The sequence below is a fragment of the Artibeus jamaicensis genome, unplaced genomic scaffold (assembly GCF_021234435.1).
Source record: "Artibeus jamaicensis isolate MK-2021 breed Jamaican fruit bat unplaced genomic scaffold, CSHL_Jam_final contig_447, whole genome shotgun sequence".
NCBI lineage: Eukaryota > Metazoa > Chordata > Mammalia > Chiroptera > Phyllostomidae > Artibeus > Artibeus jamaicensis.
In genome coordinates this window covers 4,157,443-4,178,660 of record NW_026521834.1, presented here as the reverse complement: position 1 = coordinate 4,178,660, position 21,218 = coordinate 4,157,443, and the positions used below count along the sequence as shown (strand labels likewise).

The 21,218-nt window shown below is 49.4% G+C and overlaps 2 protein-coding genes across 4 annotated transcripts in view; one reads left to right on the top strand and one right to left on the bottom strand.

The window, feature by feature from the left end:
* The first annotated feature begins 552 nt into the window (after positions 1-552).
* On the top strand, positions 553-8,625 carry LOC119061793 (immunoglobulin superfamily DCC subclass member 3-like). The gene is given in 9 exon segments (XM_053666212.1): positions 553-633; positions 882-1,032; positions 1,636-1,881; positions 4,351-4,509; positions 4,602-4,648; positions 4,650-4,749; positions 4,891-5,056; positions 5,349-5,481; positions 5,483-8,625. Coding segments are annotated over 9 exon segments (1,296 nt in total). The 3' UTR covers positions 5,696-8,625.
* Positions 8,626-11,026: 2,401 nt separating this feature from the next.
* The window catches only part of GATAD2B (GATA zinc finger domain containing 2B), a 94,390-nt gene continuing 84,198 nt past the window's right edge, over positions 11,027-21,218 (bottom strand). For 2 of the 3 annotated variants that reach the window (XM_053666205.1, XM_037162518.2), the window contains 8 exons: positions 20,046-20,177; positions 19,614-19,745; positions 18,988-19,158; positions 18,164-18,479; positions 16,772-16,974; positions 15,711-15,821; positions 15,432-15,549; positions 11,027-14,750 (listed from right to left, as the gene is read on the bottom strand). In XM_053666205.1, coding sequence (XP_053522180.1) covers positions 14,617-14,750; positions 15,432-15,549; positions 15,711-15,821; positions 16,772-16,974; positions 18,164-18,479; positions 18,988-19,158; positions 19,614-19,745; positions 20,046-20,177 — 1,317 coding nt within the window. In that variant the 3' untranslated portion in view covers positions 11,027-14,616. The remainder of the gene's footprint in view (positions 14,751-15,431; positions 15,550-15,710; positions 15,822-16,771; positions 16,975-18,163; positions 18,480-18,987; positions 19,159-19,613; positions 19,746-20,045; positions 20,178-21,218) is intronic. The other variant, XM_037162520.2, reaches the window with a different exon arrangement.

The window sequence follows — 21,218 nt, the reverse complement described above, 5'->3', positions numbered from 1 at the left end:
AGGCCACTGTCTGTCCCTTCATCCGCCCTCATCTACCGGGCAGGTCCTGGCTCAGCCTTGCAGGCGTGGTGGGCTGGCCTGCACGTGTGTGGCACAGCTCTGCTCAAGCAGTTCTGGGCCCGTGACATCCGTGTCTGTTGCCCTGTTTGTGTATTTGTGACTTTGAGCCTGTAGGGACATCAGTGTGTGACCTGCCTTTGTGTCCTCTATTGAGTGTGTGTCCGGGATGCAACTGTGTTAGGAGGTGGGATGGTGTGCAAGGTTGGGGTTTTTAGTCCACGTGTGTGCCTGACCGAGTGTGTGTGAGTGTAGGAGCATCCTTCCCCATCTGGAGGCTGGGGTCCTGGTGGCAGGGGAGGAGGAGGAGGAGCCAGGGGTCCTGGGAGGCTGACCTTGTGGGCAGACAGGCAGGTGGGCTGGCAGGGAAGAAGGAGGCAGCCCCTTGTCCCCCAGGGAGCACAGCGCCCATGCCTGGGCCCCCGATCTCACCGCTGTGCCCACCCCACCCGTCCCTTGTTGCCAGGGCCTGGCTGAAAGAGACCGTCAATCACGATGGCCCACCAGGCTTGGCCTTTGCCACCAGCCCAGCCGGATGGTGGCCACCTGGGCCTGCTCCTCCCTTGCTGCCCCAAGGTCTCCCCGAAGGAAAGTCCTGCCTCTCACCCCTCACCCAGGCTGGAAGGGGATTGAAGCTGAGGGGAGGCAGAGGGCCAGAAGCAGCTGCCATGGCCAGGCCTTGCTGGCTGGTCCCTCAGGTCGTGCTGCGGGCTCGGAGCTAGCTTTCCTGCAGGAGCCGGGAAGACGTGGCGGCTGCGAGGAAGCACCCACTGGTGGGGCCCTGCCAGGTGGAGGGTGGGCCGCCTGTGTCCATTTCCTGGCAGTGGGATGGACTGGCCCTGGCCAGTGACAGCGGTGCCATCCTGATCCCGGATGGCTCACTTCATCTGGCCACCTGCCGGAGCTTCCCTTCCCGTGCTCATGAGTACCGCTGCGGGTGGCCGGTGAGCCAGAGGGCCCGGATATGGCTGGCAAGTAAGTGACCAGGCTGTTTCTTGGGGTGGGGATAAGAGTGGACAGGGGCGCCCGCAGAGGATGCCCACAGGGCACAGAGTTGCCCTGGGCAGTGCCAGCTTAGCCTGTAGACACAGCACGTATAAGGCCTAGGGCTACTTTCAGGGGCCCATGGAAATGGTTTAATTCTAATTTCTTTCAAACCAGAAGAAAAAAAGACCATAATAATGAATACATAATAGTGAGCCCAGCCTGGATTATATTTGTGTTTTACAATGCAAACATAAAATGTAATTTTCAATGTTTTTTTGTTTTTGTTTTTGTTTTTATGGAGAAAGGCAAAGTACTTACAGCCTACAAAAGTCACAGAAACCAGACTGCGGGCTTGCATAGTGAGGCAGGCAGCAGGGAGTGACAGGCTTGGGCACGGAGGTGGGAGCCGGGGCTCTGGGACTTAGTTGTTGGGAGCAAAGCCCAGGGCCAGCTCTGGGGTGCTCAGGTCCCCTGTGCCCTAGGTCTGTCCCTCTCCCACCAACATCCACAGTCCACCAAGGTGGATCAGGGTGGAGTTGCTCATTTCCATGCCTGATCCGGGGGGTGCCTGAGCCTTCCATTTCCTGGGAGCACGATGGCACAGCCCTGAGTACGGCCAACCACCGGTGAGCACCGGCCAAGTGTGTTGGGGTGGCAGGCTGCAGGCCAGGGAACAGCCATGGACCCCTCACTTCTGCATCCTCGGGGTCACACTGCTGCCTGGTGGCATCCTGCACATCACCAGCGTAAGCCAGGCTGACGTGGGCACCTACCACTGCATGGCACGCAATGTGGCCAATAGTCAGCACAGCCAGGATGCCCAGCTGACCCTCAGTGGTAAGCAACAGCCAGGGGAATCAGAGTGGGCACCAGGAAAGAGGAGGGTGTGGGAGTTGGCGCTGATGGGAGTAGGTGTAGCCACTGTGGTGGTAGGTGGCACAGATGCTCTGTGAAGACGGACACTCGGAGCCCCTGCTGTCTGTGAGGCCCCGCTGGGTGTGTGGTGCAGCAGTGTTTGGACAGGACATCCTAGCGCTGAGGGAGGGGCCTCTGACTCCACCTTGGGCTGTGGGCCAAGACGGCTAGGTGTTGAAGGGTGACAGGCGAGAGGCAGCCAAGGTCAGGCAGGTGGAGAGGATGGTGTCCCTGACATTTCCCTGTGCTAAAAGCGCAGGGTAAAAACAGAGTGGGCTGAACCCAGGGCCAGCAGAGTCGAGGTAGGCCAGGCCCACTGAGGAACGCAGTTGGGACTAGGTCTGGAGGGCACCGGGAACGCTCGATGGCTTCGGATGGGGGCTCAGAGTCAGCCTGCGTCTTGCCTGGGAGCGGACGCCTGGGTGCAGCTCCGTGTGTGCTTGTGCCTCAGGCTGTGCCTGTGTTTGGGTGTGCATGCTTGCACGTTTCCTCCTTGGGGTGAGGGTAAAAACAGCTTTGTACCTGGGATGAAACACCCAGGGTGACTCTAAATGCAGGCCTAGTGGGGTGGGAGAGGTTTGTGCCCAAAGTGAGGGTCGCAGCAGAGCCTGTGAGGAGCTGGTACCTAACAAGGCGATGGGAATGAGATGGACCCCTCAGTTTGAAGCCAGGACGCCGCAGGTGTCTGAGGGGGAGGTGCGCCTGAACAGTCCACTAGGGGGCTCCATAGTAGAAATAACAAGTAGACCCTGGGAAAGCGTCAGGGTGCCTGGCACAGTCTTCCGAAATATTTGTGACAAAATTTCACCAAAGGATGTATAACTTTCACATTGAAGACTGCAAGGGGAAGGGAGGGAGCTGTAGTGTCTCTGATCAGGAACCAACTTAGAAACTGAAAGCAGAGAGGGGCTCAGGGGCCTACCCCCGCCCCCAGATCAGAGGGGAGCCCACGGGGTTCCTCTGACCTCCCTGTTCCGCTTCCCATCAACCACCTGGGGCAGGAGGGTAGGGCAGAGTGCTGTGCTCCGTGCTCCTGATCCAATGCCGGGGTATGGGGCAGGCATGGCCCTCCTTCCTGCTGTCCATGGCGGCAGGGAAATGAATGGCTAGAGTCTCAGGTAGGTCAGAAGGCGGAGCAGGCTCCGCTGGGGGCAGAGGGTCAACCAGTAACAGAGGGTGCGCAGGCTTCCTCAGTGTGGAGAAGGGACTGGGGTCACTGCAGACTTTCCCAGGGACAGGAGCTGGAGCCCACGGCCCTGAACCATGCACTCCTACAGCACTCCCCTGGGCCGGGCCTCACCCTGGGGAGGCACCAGGGAAACGAGATGTCCCGGACTGTCCAGGTGCTGGCTGTGGCAGGACAGGTGTGCTGTCAGCTGGCTTCCAAAGCCCAGGTTTGAGTCCTGTTTCTTCCAGTCCCACTGACACTGGACGACTTCTCTATATTCAACTTCTCTGACACCTGGTTTTCTCATCTGTAGGCTGGAGAAATTAAAGTGCTTGCCTCACAGGCTGCAGTGAGGATGAAGTGAGACAAGGTGTGTGGGCTCGCAGGGTGATGCGGGGGAAGGGGGAGGGGTTTAGGGCGCTGGCGGGCAAAGTGTCGTGTGGTCCAGGTTCTGCCCTCTGAACGACCTGAGCAGGCAGCACACAGCCGCCCTGGTCGAGGCTGGGACATTGCAGGACAGCCCACGGCTGAACTAGAGCTTTGAAGAAGCAAACCGAGTAGGGCCTGGCCCTAAGTAAGCCCTCAATATATATGGTCAGGGAATGAATGGGTGTATGAATGAATGAATGAATGAAATACTATTCTAGGCCTTGAGGAATATTTAAAGATTTGTAAGACTCAATCCGACTTCTTGGCACCGGCCACCGGCCGGTGGACCCCTGTGCACCTTTGTTCAACAACCTAATGTGATGCGAGAGGGCGGCTTAAAACAAACAGGCGGTTTAGACCCACACAGTGTATTTTAAAAACATCCCTTCCAAGCAGTTCAGACTCACTGAGTTCTTCACTGAGGCCTAACTTTTTTTCTGAGGGATGGGCTTCCTGCCAGATTTGTGGGTGACTTAGAGAAGGAGACTAGGCCCCGTCCCAAGCCCCCCCCCAACAGCTTCCTGGGGAGGGTGAGGCAGTTCATGTTCTGACACTAGTGCAGGCCATCCCAGGGTGCTCATGGGGAACAACTTACAGTCTTTCCTCTCCCTCCCCACTGGTTTAACTTGGAGCATGCTGCCATGAGACCTTGGGCAAGTCATTGTCTTTTTTTGTAAACTGGGAATAAAATAGAAGCTGCTCAGCGCCACTCTGAGGTCTGGTGACTTGAGGACTAGAAGGGGCTCTGGGAGTGGAAGTATGGACTGGGTGTGAAAGGGGGTTCTGCTCCTCAGTCTCTCAAGTCGCTGTTTCCATCTCACAGTGGGATCCCCACAGCTGCTCCAGGATCCTGTCGGGACCTCGGAACCTAACGCTCACAGTGCACCAGACGGCAGTGCCGGAGTGCATCGCTACTGGCCATACAAGGCCACTTGTCTCCTGCAGCCGCCTGGGTACGTAGCTGCTCTGTCCTGCTCCCCAGAGCCCCTTGCCTTTGCCAGTCCTGACCCCTCACCTCCCTGCAGATGGTTGCTCTGCATCCAAGGTGTGGAGGGCATCCAAGTCCTGAGCACTGGGAACCTCATGATCTCTGTCTGACATGTCAGTCCAGCACTCAGGCATCTATGTCTATGCTGCCAACCAGCCGGGCATCCGTGCTTGGCACACAGCACAGGGAGTTCTGCCTGTGCAGGGTGAGCCCCGAGGGCCCAGTGTGCAGGGTCCTGGGACACCCCATCCCCCCCACGGGTACCTGGATAGGGAGAGAAGTAGGACAGGGGTAGGACAAGAGACCTGGTCTCATGGCACCTTTCCTCCCACTGTTACCTGCCCAGCTCCCCCCGAGTCTGTCCAGTGGCCACAGTCCTTGTCCAAACCTCCAGGCAGCAGTGCCATCTGCACCTGCATGGCCCAGGGTGTCCCCGAGCCCCATCTGGTTTGGTTAAAGAATGGGAAGGTGCTGAGTCCTGGGGATAACATTTGGCTGACCCACAACAGCAGGTAATGGTGTCTCATCTCCTCCCCCTGGCTGTCTGCAACAGTAGATGCCCTCACCTGCCCCTTTCACACCTACACATAACCCTACCTAAATCTACTCTCTCGACTTCACCCCCCCCAGCAAGTGCCCCCACCACAGGAGACTCTGTCCCACCTGGTTCACTATAGGGAATGCCCACACACAGGTGGTTTCCTTCTGTCCCTGAGAAGCTGTGGGTCTCTGCCATGACAGCCGCCCCACCAGGTAGGGGGTTTGGGGGGAAGAGCCCCCAGCAGCTGTACTGTCTCTCCCTAGCACACAGACACTGGCAGGGGTCTCAACCAAGGGCGAGGCCATCTACCAATGTGTGGCAGAGAATACTGCGGGCTCCAACCAGGCTGGTACCCACCTCGTTGTGATAGGGGACCCAGAGCCACCCCAGGGGCCTGCAGGTAATGACTCTCTCCACCTCTGCCATGTGAGTGTCCTGGGAACCGCCCCCCTCCAACATGGACATCATGGGCTATGTGCTGCACCTTCAGCTGGTGGGAGGTGGATATGGGTGGGTGAACAGGGGTCCCGGGTTCCAGCCCACCTATACCTGTGACTGGTGTGTCCCTTGGCAAATTCTTCTCACTCCTCACAACCCCAGGCCTGCCTGATTTTTTCCAGGCTGCTGGGGCTGTGGTCCTCTGGTGCTTCTTTGTGTTCCTTGGCCCTTTCTCCCTCAGCCTTTCTCATCTTAACTCCAGCTCCTGCAGCCACTTCCCTGCTCTCCAGCCAGGCAACAGGAGGGGCTCCATGCCCACTGAATGGGGGAGGGGATGTCTGTAGTGAGGAAGTGAGATGCTGAGTTGCCAAGCTGCCCTGCTCCTAGAGCCAGCTGGCCCAGGGCTCCAAGAGGCTGTGGGCAAAGGCACCTTTGAGCATATCTTCTCCAACCTGGAACCTGCCAGTTTACTCCATCCACCTGTGAGCCTACTCGGCGGAGAGCGCCAGCCAGGACTCTGCCTCTGTCCACACCTCCACTATGGGCAGCAGTGAGTGACAGCCCCGCCGCCCAAGCCCTAAAGAGCCCCTGGCCTCAGGCAGACAGGGGTTGCCAAGCAGCTCATCCCATTTCCTCTGCAGTCACCTGAACTCTGGGCTTCTCCACCAAAGTGCTTAATGCCACCTTGGCGCAGGCCTCCTGGGAGCTGCCACCCCTGCTGGGGACCCAGGGCTTCAAACTCTTTCACCACAAGCTGCTGGCCCTCCATCTTGAGGGTCCCCTGCTCTCAGCTAGCAGTGTCAGCTCCTCCTTCCACACAGACCTGGGCGAGGCCCTGAACCTTCTTGTGCCCCGGGCCCCCCTCTCAGTGCGGTCTTGCCCCAGGCACTGAGTTTCCATGCCCAGAAAGGCCTGCCCCCCTCACAATCTCCTGCTCCCCGCAGAGCCCAGAGCCCTCTGTGAGATCAAGCTCTAGTCTTTCAGCAGCAATGAGGATGGTGACTGCAGTGCTTGCTTTGCCTCTTTGCGTGATGTGCCTCTGGCCACTGCTGGAGAGTGGGGTCCAGTCCCAGTCGGAGGGCAGTAGGCCTCGGGCCAGAGAAGGCCCCTTGTGTAAGACCATAGCTGTCAGTTTTCAGGGAGGAGGAGGGGTGGGCTTTGGCTCCATCCAGGTTCTCAGACAGACGGCGCTGTGTCTGTCAGAAGCATCCAAAGCTGGATGCTCATGCAGCCAGGGCGAGAGCAGCTCACTGCTTGGGCTTGCAGAGGGCGTCACGTGGGCCCGGCTGCTCTCACTACCTCCTGGACCGGAAACACAGGTAAGGGCCAAGATGGTTAATTTGGAAAATTGCTAGGAAGACAGCCTGCATAATTGTGGCTTACTGCCAAAGAGCAGAAAAGAGCCCTTCTGCACTACCTGTCCACTTCATGACTGAGAAGACGTGCTGAATGGGAGAACCAGTTTTCAGAGCTGCGAGGTACAGGAGTGAAAGGCCTGGTGGGCAGCAGGAAGCAGGGCAGACAGCACGGGGCTCCCAAGGCAGGGGACAGGTGGCAGAAGTGGGCCACAGCACTCCCTGTGCAGGGGCCCCGCCTCTCCATCCTTGGAACAGAATGAAGGGCAGGGGCTGAGCCAGAGGGAGGACCCCGACATGTTATGGCACTGACCCTTCCTATCAGGACAGCCTCTTCTGCAGCCAGCGGTCCCGAGTGCTGGGCAGTGAGTGCCTCATACTCCCCGAACAGAGCTGGGGGCTGCCGAGGCCAGACTCCAAGTGGAGAGAAGCCGGGGGAGAAGACACCCCCCAGGTGAAGGGATTCAAATGAGGGGAGTGGGTAGGGGAAAGTGGTGTGTCTGAGGCCCTGGGACCAAGAACCTGACCACCTCCTTCCTCTTCAGGTGACCATGGAACAGCCAATCTTAGCCTGCAGCCCTCCAAGTTCACTTTCTCCTAGATGACACTAACTCCAGCCCCACCAAAGAATCTACCTCACTGTCCCTGCCACCCAGTCAGTTAAGAACCAAAGGTCCTTCAGTCTTTCTCCACAGAGGGGTAGGCCTGACCACGGGGAGAGAGACAAGGGTGTGGTTTCTGTTCCTCCCTCCTCAAGGCAGGGGAGAACCTTTGTCCCCCCCTATACATCAAATAACCTCAAACTAAACCAGCTGGAAGTTATCCCAACCGCATCACTCCTGCCTCATAACCCCATCCAGAATATCTTCTTGCTTCAAATGTATGAGCCTACCCAAAGACATACAGGTTTAAGGGTTCCTCCCAAAGCGGGGAGGCAGGGCCAGGGGCTGTCATTGCCTACATTTCAGAACCAGAATCCCTAGTCTGAGATCTGTCTACTAGTGCCCATGCTGAGGTATGCCCTGGGGACGGGAAACCCCTTTCCTTGTGGTCTGAGTGGGCAGCGGGCAGTGGGAGTGCTGAGTTCCTCGCCTCCTTGTCCCAGCACCGTAAAAGGCCTGAACTTCTGAGCTCACGTAAGCTGCTTCTCTGCGCAATCAAGTATGCATCTCTCCCTTTCTAGATCCAAAAGCACTGGCCCCTTTTCGGGGGCATCCCTTCCTACTCGGTTTCTATTTTTGAAAGGAGGTATTAATTTGAACTGGATTTTTGGTGGTCTTGAATCCTGTGTGGAGTGAATACAGAAGGCATAAAGGATCCCACCCATCCATTCCCCTCAATTCCAGGTGTCCTAAGAATGCCTCTCTCCCATTCCGCCCTCTGCGAGCCCATGGCACCCAGGACCCCACTCTCCCTCCCCATCCCACTCTACCTTCCCCTAAAGCCAAAGTCCCGGGCTGTCCCTCAAACAGCCTCTCCCTCCGGGGCTGTCCAGTATTGTGCCAAAAAGGTGAGGAGGGTCTTGGAGGAAGGAAAACCCAAGGTTTAGGGGACCCTAAACATCATCTCCCCTGTGCTCTTATAAAGTGATGCTAGTTCCAATGGCGAGACTCCAGTAAGGCCCCCGCCACCTGAACTGCTCCTCCCTGTGAGAAGCAGCTTGTGGCAGGGGACCAGAGGTTAAGAACAGCCTCAAACTTCAAATCCTTGGGGGAAATGACGTCCTCTCCTCTGGGTGAGCCTGGTCTAAGTGCTTTACTGAAAATAAAAAAAATGGAAAAATAAATTGGGATCTGGTTAATGTTCTGGGTTGAAAGGAAAATAAGAGGGAGTGGGTTGGTGGGGTGGTAAGATGGAGCATTCCAGGTCTTTCAGGGGATGGTGCATGCACAGTAAGGAACCATTTTGCAGTTTGCTAAGAAAAGAGCAGTGCGAGCTGTTGTTTTAAGGTCCCCAGATGGAGAAACCAGCACATTACAAAGGACTCGGTCATTAAGGACTGGAGCAGTGTGACGGTAAGGGCTAGGGTGGCTAGGGAACACCCAGGCTGTGGATTAAATGCTCCTTCCTTCCAAATACCTTTAGATCCTAAGTCATCAGGAAACTAAAGTGGGGTCAGTGGCTTCCGGAATACTGACTGCACACAAGGTGGAGAAGAACATGAATATAAAAACAGGTAAGGGCTTTAAATAATCATCACAATGGAAGGAGAAGGCACAAACCCACAGTGCCCCATGACCCCAGGGAGTAAACCCACAACACGAATCTCCCAACTGCCCTGACATCTCTCCCACCAAACCGCCACCGCCACCCCAGCGCGACTGAAGCATGAGCCACAGGAAAGTTTAGAAACCATTCCTTTCTTTATTAAACATAGCTTGCAAGTGATAAATATTACAAAGTTTTTTTTTTCTTTTAATCCTTTCTCCAAAAATTAGCTTATTATTTGAATCTGTCACTGCTGAAATGCTCAGCAGCATCTGAAACAGATGGGAGTGTATTTGCCTTTTTGAAAACCAGTTTCTATTGGTCTTAGTTTTTTTCATTTTAATTCCCAAACACAATGCAGAAAATCAGAATGAGTTTAAAAAAAAAAAGAAACTTAAAAGAGAGTTGTGCAAAAGGGTCTTGTTCCCCTCCCACCCACCCCATTCAGAGAAGGCCATTCCCCATCCCACCTCCCTGCTCCCCACCCCCCACCCCAGTCTATCCTTCCACCTTCAACAGGGCCTCACCCATCACCCTGTGTTCTCTCCAGGCTTTACCAGCCAAGAACCCAAAGCATCTGGGAGTGCTCAACCCAGGCTGTGGGGAAACTGGGCCCCTGAAGGAGATAGACTGTGCGAGACAGCTGCCTTTAGGGGTTCAGATGGGATATGAGGGAAGGAGACAAGATGAGAACCACGTGTCTGAGCTCTCCTGCTGTGTCACCATGACAGGGGAGCTCACAAAGGAGCTGTCACCAGACCACTAACCTGGGGCATTCACTAGTCCACCACCCTTCAGGGCCCTGTGAAGTGGGCTTTGAGGCCTGGTCCGTGTCCTCAAATGACTAGAGGAATGAGGGCAAAGATGTCACAGGTCTACTGATGTCCTAGACATCACGGCTGCCTTTCCCAAACCAAAAGTAACAGCAGAGGCCTGGCAGCTCTCCAAGGGCATTGTCACACATATAACCACTTCAGCACTAGTCAACTCTGCTTTCCTCTCTGGTTATTCAGCCCAACATTTTCCTCACCTCAAGTTGTTTTGCAGGTTGGGGAAGAGGCATGGAATTAACTTGGAGGCAAGATGATTTCCACTGTCATTTCACAAGTAAGAAAACTGAGATCCAGAAACTGAACTCTACCATACTAACTAGGAAAGTTTGGGATGTGACCCTAGGTCTCCAGACTGTGCCACCACCCCACCCGCCTGTGTGCTGTGGTTCTTTTTACTCTCCAGTCTGGACGAGGAGCCTCAGCTTTCACACTAGCCCAGCCTCACCCCAATTTACGAAGCCTAAAATCCTGATGGATGTGGCTCTCCCTCAGTGAGACTTTCTTAGGATGACTTGTTAAAGGCCTTTCTATTGTCCCCTGGCAATCCCCCCTCAAAGGCCCATGAAACTAGGTTCTTTTTTTAGGGGGGAAGGTGAGGTAGGGGAAATCCCTTGCATAAGAAAGCTTGACACTAAATTTTGTTATATAGGTATATTGTATATATGTTGATGCAATAAGAGGAAAAAAACAGTGCAAATACAATTACAATTCATAATAATACTTGGTTTCAATGCCCCCGGGGAACGGCCCCATTCCTCGGCTACCTCCCAACCCCCAGCACTTCCCCACAGTATCGACCTAATGCTGGGGGCTCGGGAGGGTGGGCAAGGTTAGAATAGGGAGTGGGCTCTGCCAAGGCAGTGCTGGTGACCCAGAGGGAATACTCCAGGGTGGGGAGGCAAGGCACAAATGAGGGGTGGGTGGTGGGGGAGGTGGCATCTCTACGGAGGGATGGGGTTGGAGCAGCTGCCAGTCTCAGTGTGCTGGGCCCGGCCCACTCCCCTACCCACCCTCCACAGCCCTGCCTCCCAACCCCCACCCCTTCCCCAGAAACCCTTTTGCACGGATCATACACAAACGGGCACATTACAAAATGACATAACACGGTTTCACAATATCCATGGCTAGGGCTTTTTTTTCTCTTTTTCAGTTTTTTTTTCTACACAATGTACAATTCCTTTTAAATGGATCAAGAAATAGCTTATATACACGAATGAGTCCTTGTTATAACATCTCCGCAGCAAATATCATAAGCTAATGAAGGTCTTGTTGGAGGGGAACGGACCTAGGACTGGGGTTGGGTGGGTGCTGAGAAGGGTTATGCCTTCTGGAGGAGTGGAGAAAAGGGAGTGGTTGGGAAAAGGAACAAACGTAAAATATCAAGAAGCATCTTTACAAAGCAGTTCTACAGCTAATTCTTTTTAAAGGGGGAAAGGAAAGGTAACCAAAGCAGGAACACATTTATCTCTGTCTTAAAAAAAAAATGTCTACCATACATACATCCAAAAATGTGGAAAAAAATACTTATTCCAAGGATGGAGGAAAGAAAGTTCAGATGCTGTGGTCAAGTAATTAAAAAAAAAAAAAAAAAGAGAGAGAGAGAGACGAATAAAGACCTCTGTCCCTCAGCTTCACCCTCATCACTCATCCACCCGTTTCAAGGTTCTAGTGAATAAGCCACTGTCCGTAAACTACTTTGAGAGTCTCTGGAGATGGAGAAAGCCAGGCAGAACTAGTGCGATCCTCACTATATGACCCTGAGCTTCAGAGCTCTAGAGTGTAAAGGATAACTGAACAGAGAACCTGTCCTCCTATCTTTAGAACACGAGGTTTAGTGTCTATGGGGCCCAGGGCCTAGGGATGGACAGCAACAACAGGCTTGGAGGGATACAAAGCAATGAGTGATGAAAAAGTGAAGAAATGAGGAAGACAGAAGCACAGGGGAGAGGGAGGGAACGAAGGAAGGAGGTGGAAGGCTAATACTTTACCATGATTAGGGAAACCTTACCCCCATCACTAATCCCTGGGAAGGGTATGAAAATGGGGAGAGTAAGAAATTAAACCTCAGTGATTGAGCCAAGGGTCACGGAGCTATACTAGTTAATAAGCAGCCTCTATGTAATTGACCCTGAGGGGATAAAAACAGGGAAGACTCCACCCTCTCCCCCACCGCCTCAGCACCTTGGCAGGCACCCAGCTACAGGATTTCCTTCCCCATCATTCCCCCTTCTCTACACATATTACTCCCAAACCCTATTCAAAGGTGGCCTGGCTCCCAGGGAAGGGGCTCAGCTCAGGGCAGGGACAGCCCCAGCCAAACGATATTGCACATTCTCTGTTCCTTACTTTTAATCTCAACTGACAAACTTGGGCACATCATACCTCTTGAGTGCCTCTGAGCTGGGGGAGGGGAGATAACAGAAATGGCACTTCATCATGGGTGGGGGGAGAGGAAGAAGCTAAAAAGACATGCCACAAGGCAAGATGACTTGTAGGGAAATATATTTTTAAAAAAAGCTTCCAATTTCATGGAAGAGAGAAAAGCAAAACCAAACGATTTATCCAGTGCTTTCAAAGCACAGAGGGCAAAGAAAAGATGTAAGAATATATCTTTATATATATATATATATATAATTTTAAAATAATCCCACACCCAGTTCCATTACTCCCCCCCACCACCACTTACAGTCAGGGGCACCACATTCCCCAGAAAAATACTCGAAATGACCCCATCACTACCTGTTACTAGTGTCTAGCTTCCAGATCATTTCACTATTGGGGGAGCCCAGACACAGGCTGTATCTCTGCTCCTTTATTAAGTGCTCAATGAATTGGGGGAAGGGAGGAAAGACAAAAGCCAGGAAGGCCTACAGGGCCAGTATAATCACCCACAGTGGCTCTGGGGTATGGGAAATAGAGGCCAGAGTGGGAAGAACTGAGCCTGATTCTAGCTCCTTCTCCCATCCCGTCCCCAAACTTCGGGAAAGATGTGCGGTTTGTGTGTGTGTTAATTTTAAAAGTGCCTTCTTACTTTTAAAAAATAAATTTTAAGAAATAAAAGTGGGGGAACTTCCCCAGGTGGCTTTCAAGGGCAAAACGTTCGAGTCCTCTTCCCATCTCTGCGCTGAGAGCATCCCTCCCTCGCGTTGCACTAGCTTCCAGAGCTGGAGGCAGACGGGTACACACTATGAGAGCAGAAACCCCACCTTTACAGGACTTCCCTTACCTCAAAAACAGTCTGGTCCCCTCCCCCTCCCCCATGGTATGGGCAAATGGGATGCTAATCTCCCCAGTTCCCAGAACAGCAACATTGCACGATTCAATTCATTCTCTATATTAGTAGCGCTTAAGAGAGAAAAGAAAAAAAAGGCAAAATTAATCAAACTTGGGAATGGGGGAGGAGGGGTTGTGACAAATACTTTTTTGGTGGAGGCCTGAAGCTGGTGTGGACACCAGGGGCCTGGTTCTGAGCAGCTGGCTCTGCAATTAGTGCAGCAGGGTCGCAGCAGGACTCCGATCTGAGCAGGTGCCCTTGCCTCCTGGCACTCAGAGGGTGAAGAGAGAGAAGAATGTGAGCCTCGGGTTTTCAAGAGGGAAAGCCCTTCTTCCTTCCTCTAAGCCTATTTCCTCTTTGCCATTTTACTCATTCATGTCCATTCCAGCTCTAGGGTTCCCAGCCAAGTCAGGAAGGGAACAGCCATCCCTCTGTAGTACAAATGGGGCTGTGGTTACCAGGGGCAGATTAGGATTAAAAAAAAAAAGTAGGGGTGGGGAAAATTTTTTTATGAAGAAAGATGAAATAATTATTTTGGGCTAGTTGGCCTGGAATATACTTTCATGTTTCCACTGGGGTCATGAGACCAATCTTATTCCCCCAGCATCCTGAAGGCCAGGAACTGGTCTCAGTCCTCCTTGGCTCAACATTATGCTCATCATCATGCCCCTTTCTCCTCCTTCTCTACGAGCTCATTCCAGGTGGTCAAGTTTTAAAGCTTCTCCCTCTAGGCTCTTTCCCCTCATTCACAGGAGCCCAACTTCACTACCGACCACTGCCTTCCACACTGCCCAGCCCAGAGACTCCACAGTGGGCGTGCTGGTCCTTCTCGCCTGATGCCACCAGCACCCCCCCCCTTGGTTAAGTGCATAAAACTTCTGCCCTAACACTCCTAGTCATGTCCTACCTGGCAGCTGGGACCCTACTGCAATGCTCCTATCATTTAACTGAATGTCACTTGTGTGTATATATATATAAAAGAAAAAGAACCAAAAAAGAAAAAGAAAAATATTGGGGGAAAATAAAAAGGTCTAACCGTCCACTGAACAAGGGAGGGCACGCAACATCATTAATAATAATAATTATAGCATAAAAACAAACTTTAGAAACACTCGTCAGAGGGCTTAGGTTTCTCCCCAGGACCTCATTTTGACCTCTACCAGAGGCGAAGATCCACCTCACTGTTGAAACTGAAGAGAAGAGACAGAGTGGTAGAAGAACAGACGGCAGCAGTGTGAAACAAAGGGGAGGGAGTGGGGCAGGGCATACATTTTCTTGTTGATTTCTATTTTTTGTCTTCTGTTTTGTTTTCCGTGTATGGTAGGCACCAGTACAGGCACTGCATGCGACGGAAGTTGGGGCCAACGGGGGGGGGGGGGGGGGTAAAGAATTCAAGGGTGGGGCAGTACAAGTGGAACAGGCGTTATTTCTGTCCACTGATGGACTGCGATATAGACCGGGGAGGGATCATGTCTAAAAGGTATTCCCGCTGTCGGTCTGCCAAACTGGGGGCTTTGTGTCCTCCGATGCCAGTGTTCAAGTATGCAATGTTGACACCTAGACCCAAGACACAAAATTGGAAGACAGGTATTAAAAAAGGAAATGATGCCTTCTTTTGCTACACTTGGGGCTACAGAGTTGGAAATGGGGAGAAAATATCAGAAGTTGCTTACTTCTGTCTAGACTCAGTTAAGCTTTATTTCCATACCAACTATTCCTCTGCTCTCAAGCTTTAGGGAAAGAGGTTTTCCTGAAACTTCAATTCTATCAGGAACAATAAACACGATGTCTTGATGATGTACAAGAGTAAAAAAAAACCACAACCCAGTTGTGAGAAGAAAATAACCAAGACAAAGAGATGAAATCACTGAATCCACTTTGGTTTTGGGGTTGTTGACTGGGGGGAGGCGTCCCTGGATCATTCAAACAGGATTAGGACAGCTGACCCTGCTGTTGTGGCCAAAAGGGGTCAATAACCATATGCCCACCAAGGGGCATATGAGACACTAAATTTCCAATGGCAGAGACTGTGCCATTTTTGCCATCGAGATCCTACTGCACTGTGCCTGCCATGTAATATGAATTTAGCAAACATCTGCTGAGTGACAAAAGAGTGAATGGAGTAGGACCTAAAGAGCAGAAAACAAAAGAAGGAACAATTCATTTAAAGAAGCTGCTAAAGAATTGTGTACTAACTAGTCAATCCCCGAGAAAAGTTCTCAAATCAACCCTTCTTACCTGGCATACCAAGGAGGCCACCTGGCACAGACAGCTGAGGTGCCTGTGCAAAGTTGGAGAGCATGGAACGGGCGGATGTGGGTATGCCGCGCTGGAGGCTGCTTTGGGGCTGTGGAGCCTGCAATGATGAGGAGACAGTTCAACACAACTCTGCCACGATGGAAGGTTTAAGGCAGAGGGAGGTAGGGATATAGAAGTGGAAAATTATAGTATGATTTCCTACAGAAGGAAAAACAAGTAGGGATAAATGACTGACAGACCCTTGAGAAAAATCCTTACCTGCCGAAGCGTATGATGTCTCATTATGGTCTCTTGCTTACTGACACTGGATACAGCTGGAGCCGTAGTGGGGGAGAGGGCTGCCTGCTGCTGTAATCGCTGTTCAATTTCCTGTTGGGAGTCACCAGGTCAAGTTGGGCAGGACGGCACCCAATTTCCTAACCAGAAAACCTAGAGGTCTTCTTATCTCTAATGTTGCTAACTAGTTAAGAGGGATATGGAAAAGGGAGAAGAGTTTGAGTGGGGAGGGTAGGTGTATGAAGATCTCTGGGTATGAGTAGCCAAGACGCTTCACTGATTAAGCGGTCCCTCTCTCCAAAAAAGCTGGCTCTCAGAAGTTAACTGGAGAGATCTGGGTAGTGGCGATGAGTTGACTGACATAATTAAGGCTGATAAGTTACTGAGGTTTTGTTTTTTTTTTTGGCTCCTGTCTACCAATTTTCCAGAAGGTCCATGATGCTACCCAAAGGGGTCTGATGGGTGGTGGGGTAGAAAGTAGGATAGAGGCAAAGAATCTGAGCTTCTCAACACATCCTCCCCTCTTCAAGAGAGACTCATTGTATTAATACTGCAGGAGGTGTTCACATACTCTAGTACCACTAATCTTCACTAGGCCACTTTATAATATGCCCTTTCATTGTCATCTCATTATCGAATATAGATTGCAGATAATAATTTCTCTCAAAGAGATATCTAATACAAATACAAATCCCTCCCATCAAAATCTATCTGTCTGAGGAGGAAATGAAGTCAAGAATAAACAGGGAAAGCCAAGAGTCTCAAGCTTTCTGCCCCTTTCCCTTAACCTCAGCCATTATATAACATTTACTAGTGTAACTCTTACCCAATCAGAAATAATAATCAAATGGAAATGGGAAAGACAGATGGTAAGTAGGAAAAAAGGGAACCCAGGCCTCTAGGTTCTAGAAACATAGATCCAGAAAACTAGTCACCAGGACTGTGGGGATCACATAGAGAGCCCCCCTAAACTAGATGTAACTATCTTTTGGGAAAACTCAACCTGGGCAAGTAAGTAGCTGGTAAGAAGTCAGAAATCTTACCTGTTCCTGCTGTAGGGCTTTAACAAAAGCATTTTTCAGCCTGTTGGTGTGTTCAGCTTTTAGAGCCTTCTTCTGGTTGGAGGTCATACATTGCTCACATAGAATCTTACCATTCTTCTCTTGCTTCCAATGAGGGGTGAAATCTGTGCGGCACTGGGCACAAACAAAGGGTTCGACCCGCAGAAGTGAGGCACAGCTTTTGCCTAGATGCCAACAAGAAGGATAATCAGTGGTTTCACATTTCCTCCCTATCTACTGTTTCTTTTCATCAAATCAATCTTTCTCCAGGAGTCTATCCTTCTGAATTAAGAAAGAGACTCTACAAAAAAAAAAAAAAAACAAAAACAAAAAAAACTCTATAGTTTATAAAATACTTTTATTTCCTTTGATTGTAATATTACTTTAGTGAATTCAGACACCACTATCCCCATTTACAAAAGAGAAAATGGAGTCCAAGAAAGATAGCTCCTAAGTGATCAAAGGACTCCGGCTAACTCAGCCAATACTTTTGCTTCTTAGCATCTCTCTCTCTCTCTCTCTCTCTCCCTCTCTCTCTCTCTCTCTCTCTCTCTCTCTCTCGGGTTTGCAGGACTGTGCCTAACCCCCTGAGCCACACCAGTCAGGACACTTCTTAGCATCTCTTTACCTCAGACTACATTTACCTTTGTCACATATGTTTGTAAGTTTTAGTTATCAGTGCTTAAATTATTTACTTTGTGATCTGTTTCTAGCTACTATTGAGCCCTTTAGGCACTTTACTGTTAGGTATTCACCTAAGTCCATATGTTTAAGAATTCAGGCTTACTAATAACTTCTGTTTGTATAGACTGTACAGTGTTAATACTTTATAGTCTGGTTCAGTGTTCACAAGTTTTTATGTGGTCATAGTTATCTATAGCAGTGTGTCTATTTTCTCAACTATAAATACTCAAATGGCAGGGACTGAATATAATAATGTAGCACAATACCCCATAAATACTGACATCAAAAAAGAAGTGTTCTAATTCTGGCCAAGTAGCTCAGTTGGTTAGAGTGTCATCCTGATATACCAAGGTTGCAGGTTCAATTCACAGTCAGGGCACAAATAAGAATCAACCAATGAATGTATAAATAAGTGGAAGAACAAATCAATATTCCCCCCACCCCCCTCTAAAAATAAATAAATTTAAAAAGTAGTAAGTTTCCCTGTCATCAAATTATACACGAATCATGCTAGGCACCATTTAAAAGAAATAAATGATACACTGCAAAAAACACACAAGAGACAAAATACACAATATATACAAGAGGTTATTTAATATTACATAATACCCTGTGACACTCTGCTTATGTCAATTAGGCTTGGTAACCTCTTGCTTCAATAAAAAGACTGACCTGATAAAAAAGTCTTACCTTGGCTGTCGATAACACTCTGTACAACTTCTTCCAAGCCTACCATGTAGATGAACTCGCTATTGGCTGCACTAGGCAGAAAGTGAAGCAAGGGAGCAGGAGGTTTAGGAGGTGGAATCTCCAGGAGTGTCTTTTCCAGCTGTTTGCGAAGAGCCAATTTGGCTGCAGCCTGTGAGTTGGCAGCATCAGTCATGGCACTGGGGCTAGGAAGTGGTGAGGACACTCTGTTCACGGTCCCTGGCTGGATATGGGAGGCAAGGTTCATATAGATGGCAGAGGATGTTGTGCGCTGACAGGGAACAGAAGAACTTGACTGCTGAAACAGATCGAGTACAGGTGTCAGTGACGGTATGTGGGAAAAAGGACCAATTCTTGCTTTTGTGGCAGACAACACTATTTGATTCTAGTCTGGACTACTTAGCTCCCCCAAAATTCCGGAAAAGACAGGAGATGTCCAATTTCTTCACTGAAAAAGAACTGCAGCACGAAGGAAAGGAGAATGATAGTGGCTATGAGCTAAAACTGCTAAGGGAAAAAAAATTAAAGATGCTTTCTGTCATACATCCTGTCCTCATTCCTTAGATCCCTCCATCTTTCTTCTGGGCAGATTTAGCTTATTGGTGCTTTGCTGTATAACCTCCATTTTCCATCTCTACTTCTGTATAATTCTTCAATGCTTCTGTTTTTGTGATACTTGTCCAAGTTCCACCAAAATTATCCTTGTGTCCTAGTTTCTTTTGTCCAAAAACATAAAATCTATGGTTCTTTCAACTGAGAAAGCAACCAGAAGATTTCTGTGTTTTCACATTAAGGCTTTCTCTTACCGGTTGGTAATTGATGGTGGGATTCATATTGGGTGTTGTGGTGCGTACGAGGCCAGGCTTAGGTGGGCCCCGCTGGCCCTGCAGCTGGGCTGGGTTTGGTGCAATAACACGCTGAGACATCAACATGTGTGGGAGGGTGGTATTAGTTGCTGAACGGATGACACTATGACCCTGAAAGGGAAGACGAGAATTCGTCATAGGTGGTAAAATGCTAAAGAGAACACACTGCTTTTAACACACAGCTGAGTAGAAATACAGAAACATAGTCAGACTTAGTAATTGTGCCTAATGATCTATGAGATAAATCTACCATCACTGTAAACCTGAATAGTGGCTAGGAATTTCCTGGCTTTTATTTATTTATCTATTTTGGGTATAAGCTATCCAACCCTATATGAAAAAGGGCTGAACTGAAAACATTCTCTAAAAAAAAATACAGTGGAAAAATGAACATTATCCATCCTTCTACTGCAGGCTAAATCATGCCACAAAGTTCCAACAGGACTGTCTGTAGGAATAACACCTTTGTCACGGCTGGGCTCTTCTATAATTTTCATAAAAGTCCTGAAATAGAGAGAAGATAAACAGGGCCCTCTGACAGTAAGATCCCTCTATGGATTACATACCTGTAATGTTCTCAAATTCTGAGGTTCAACCCCTTGGGCCCCAGGCCGAGAGGGAAGCTTAGAGAGGCCCTGCTGTCCCACATGGGTAGGAGATGGCTGAACAATAGATGCTGCATTCTGTACAACTGGAGTCTGGGAAAATAGAAAGTCAAACAGTTAGAAAAAGCTAAAGAGACAGAAGTTAGTATACTTCTAAATTTTTAAAGTTCTTTGTTAATGTGAAACTCTCACTGACCAAGAGGAAAAATGGAAAAAAAAAATCAAAATTTTCTTGATTAAGGCCTAACAGAAAAAACACTATTTCTAGAGACTAAAAACCATAGAAAAAGAGAGTAACAAGCCACTCAGCTTAACCTACCTGAAGTAGGTTAAGCCCATTCTCAAATCAGCTTTTCTTTCCTCTCCCCACCCCTTTTTTCTAGGGCACATTACCTTCTGCACCACATTCTCTTTCTGTAGCTGACTCTGTCTCAGTTTCTTTAACAGCACCAGTCGAGCTTCTTCCAATCGCAGCTCATCCCTCAGCTGCTTGATGAGCTGCTGCCGTTCCTCAATGCCTTTCCCCTAAAAAAACATGGAGATTGTCAGCTCTGCAATATAATACCTTCTTTTAGGTCTGAAACCCTCATCTTCCACAAGAAGCAGAAGTGGTGATAGGACTGTTTTCTTTGTGTCACTGAGGTCTGGTACTATGCCTGGTATTCAGTAGGTACAGTTAAGTCCTAACTTAACATTGTCAGTAGGATCTTGAAAACTATGACTTGAAGTAAAATGATGTTTAATGGAACCAATTTTGCCATAGACTGCATATAAACAACAGTTTAGTTCTTATAGCATATTTCTGGTCACAAAAACATTACCAAACTTTTAAATAAAGACCAAAATACTTCTAATATAAAACACGGAAATAAATGTAAGCTCTATACATATTTAAGGAAAATTAATAAAAACAAATAAGACAATTATTCTCCAACTCACTTATTTCAATTCAGGGTTGGCAGTGGTCAGAGCCTATCCTGGGAGCTGACCCTGCACAGGATACTTTTCCATCGGAGGGCAAACTCAAACCCACACCCACAGGCCACTCAGACTGACAGATGAGTCACGCCATTTAACCTAATATGCACATCTTTGGGATATGGGAGGAAACTAGAGTACCCAGAGAAAACCTACACAGATATGGAGAGGATAAACAAACTCCACACAGACACTGGCCCAGGCTGGGAATTCACTTTTTTCCCCTTCTCATCAACACTGTAAGATAATGACATTGAATGAAATGACATTATTCAAAGACTTGCTGTACTCCAAAATACTTACAGAATGAAAGGAGAGACCACATATAAATGCTGATCAACCATATTACTGGCAAAATATAAGAATGGCCAAAGGGAGACACTGCTTTCCTTTAAAATAATGTTTCTAAATCTTTTAAAGCCATATTTCCTCTAGACATACATAAAAATTTAGGGAACCCTCCATATTTTGAGACCCAGGACAGAGTATAGAGGGTATCCTTTCAGACAAGAGTTTATTTTATATGACTTGAATTATAAAGTTTCACTTTCATTTTCCAAAGATAAATTCTATTGAACATGCTATTTC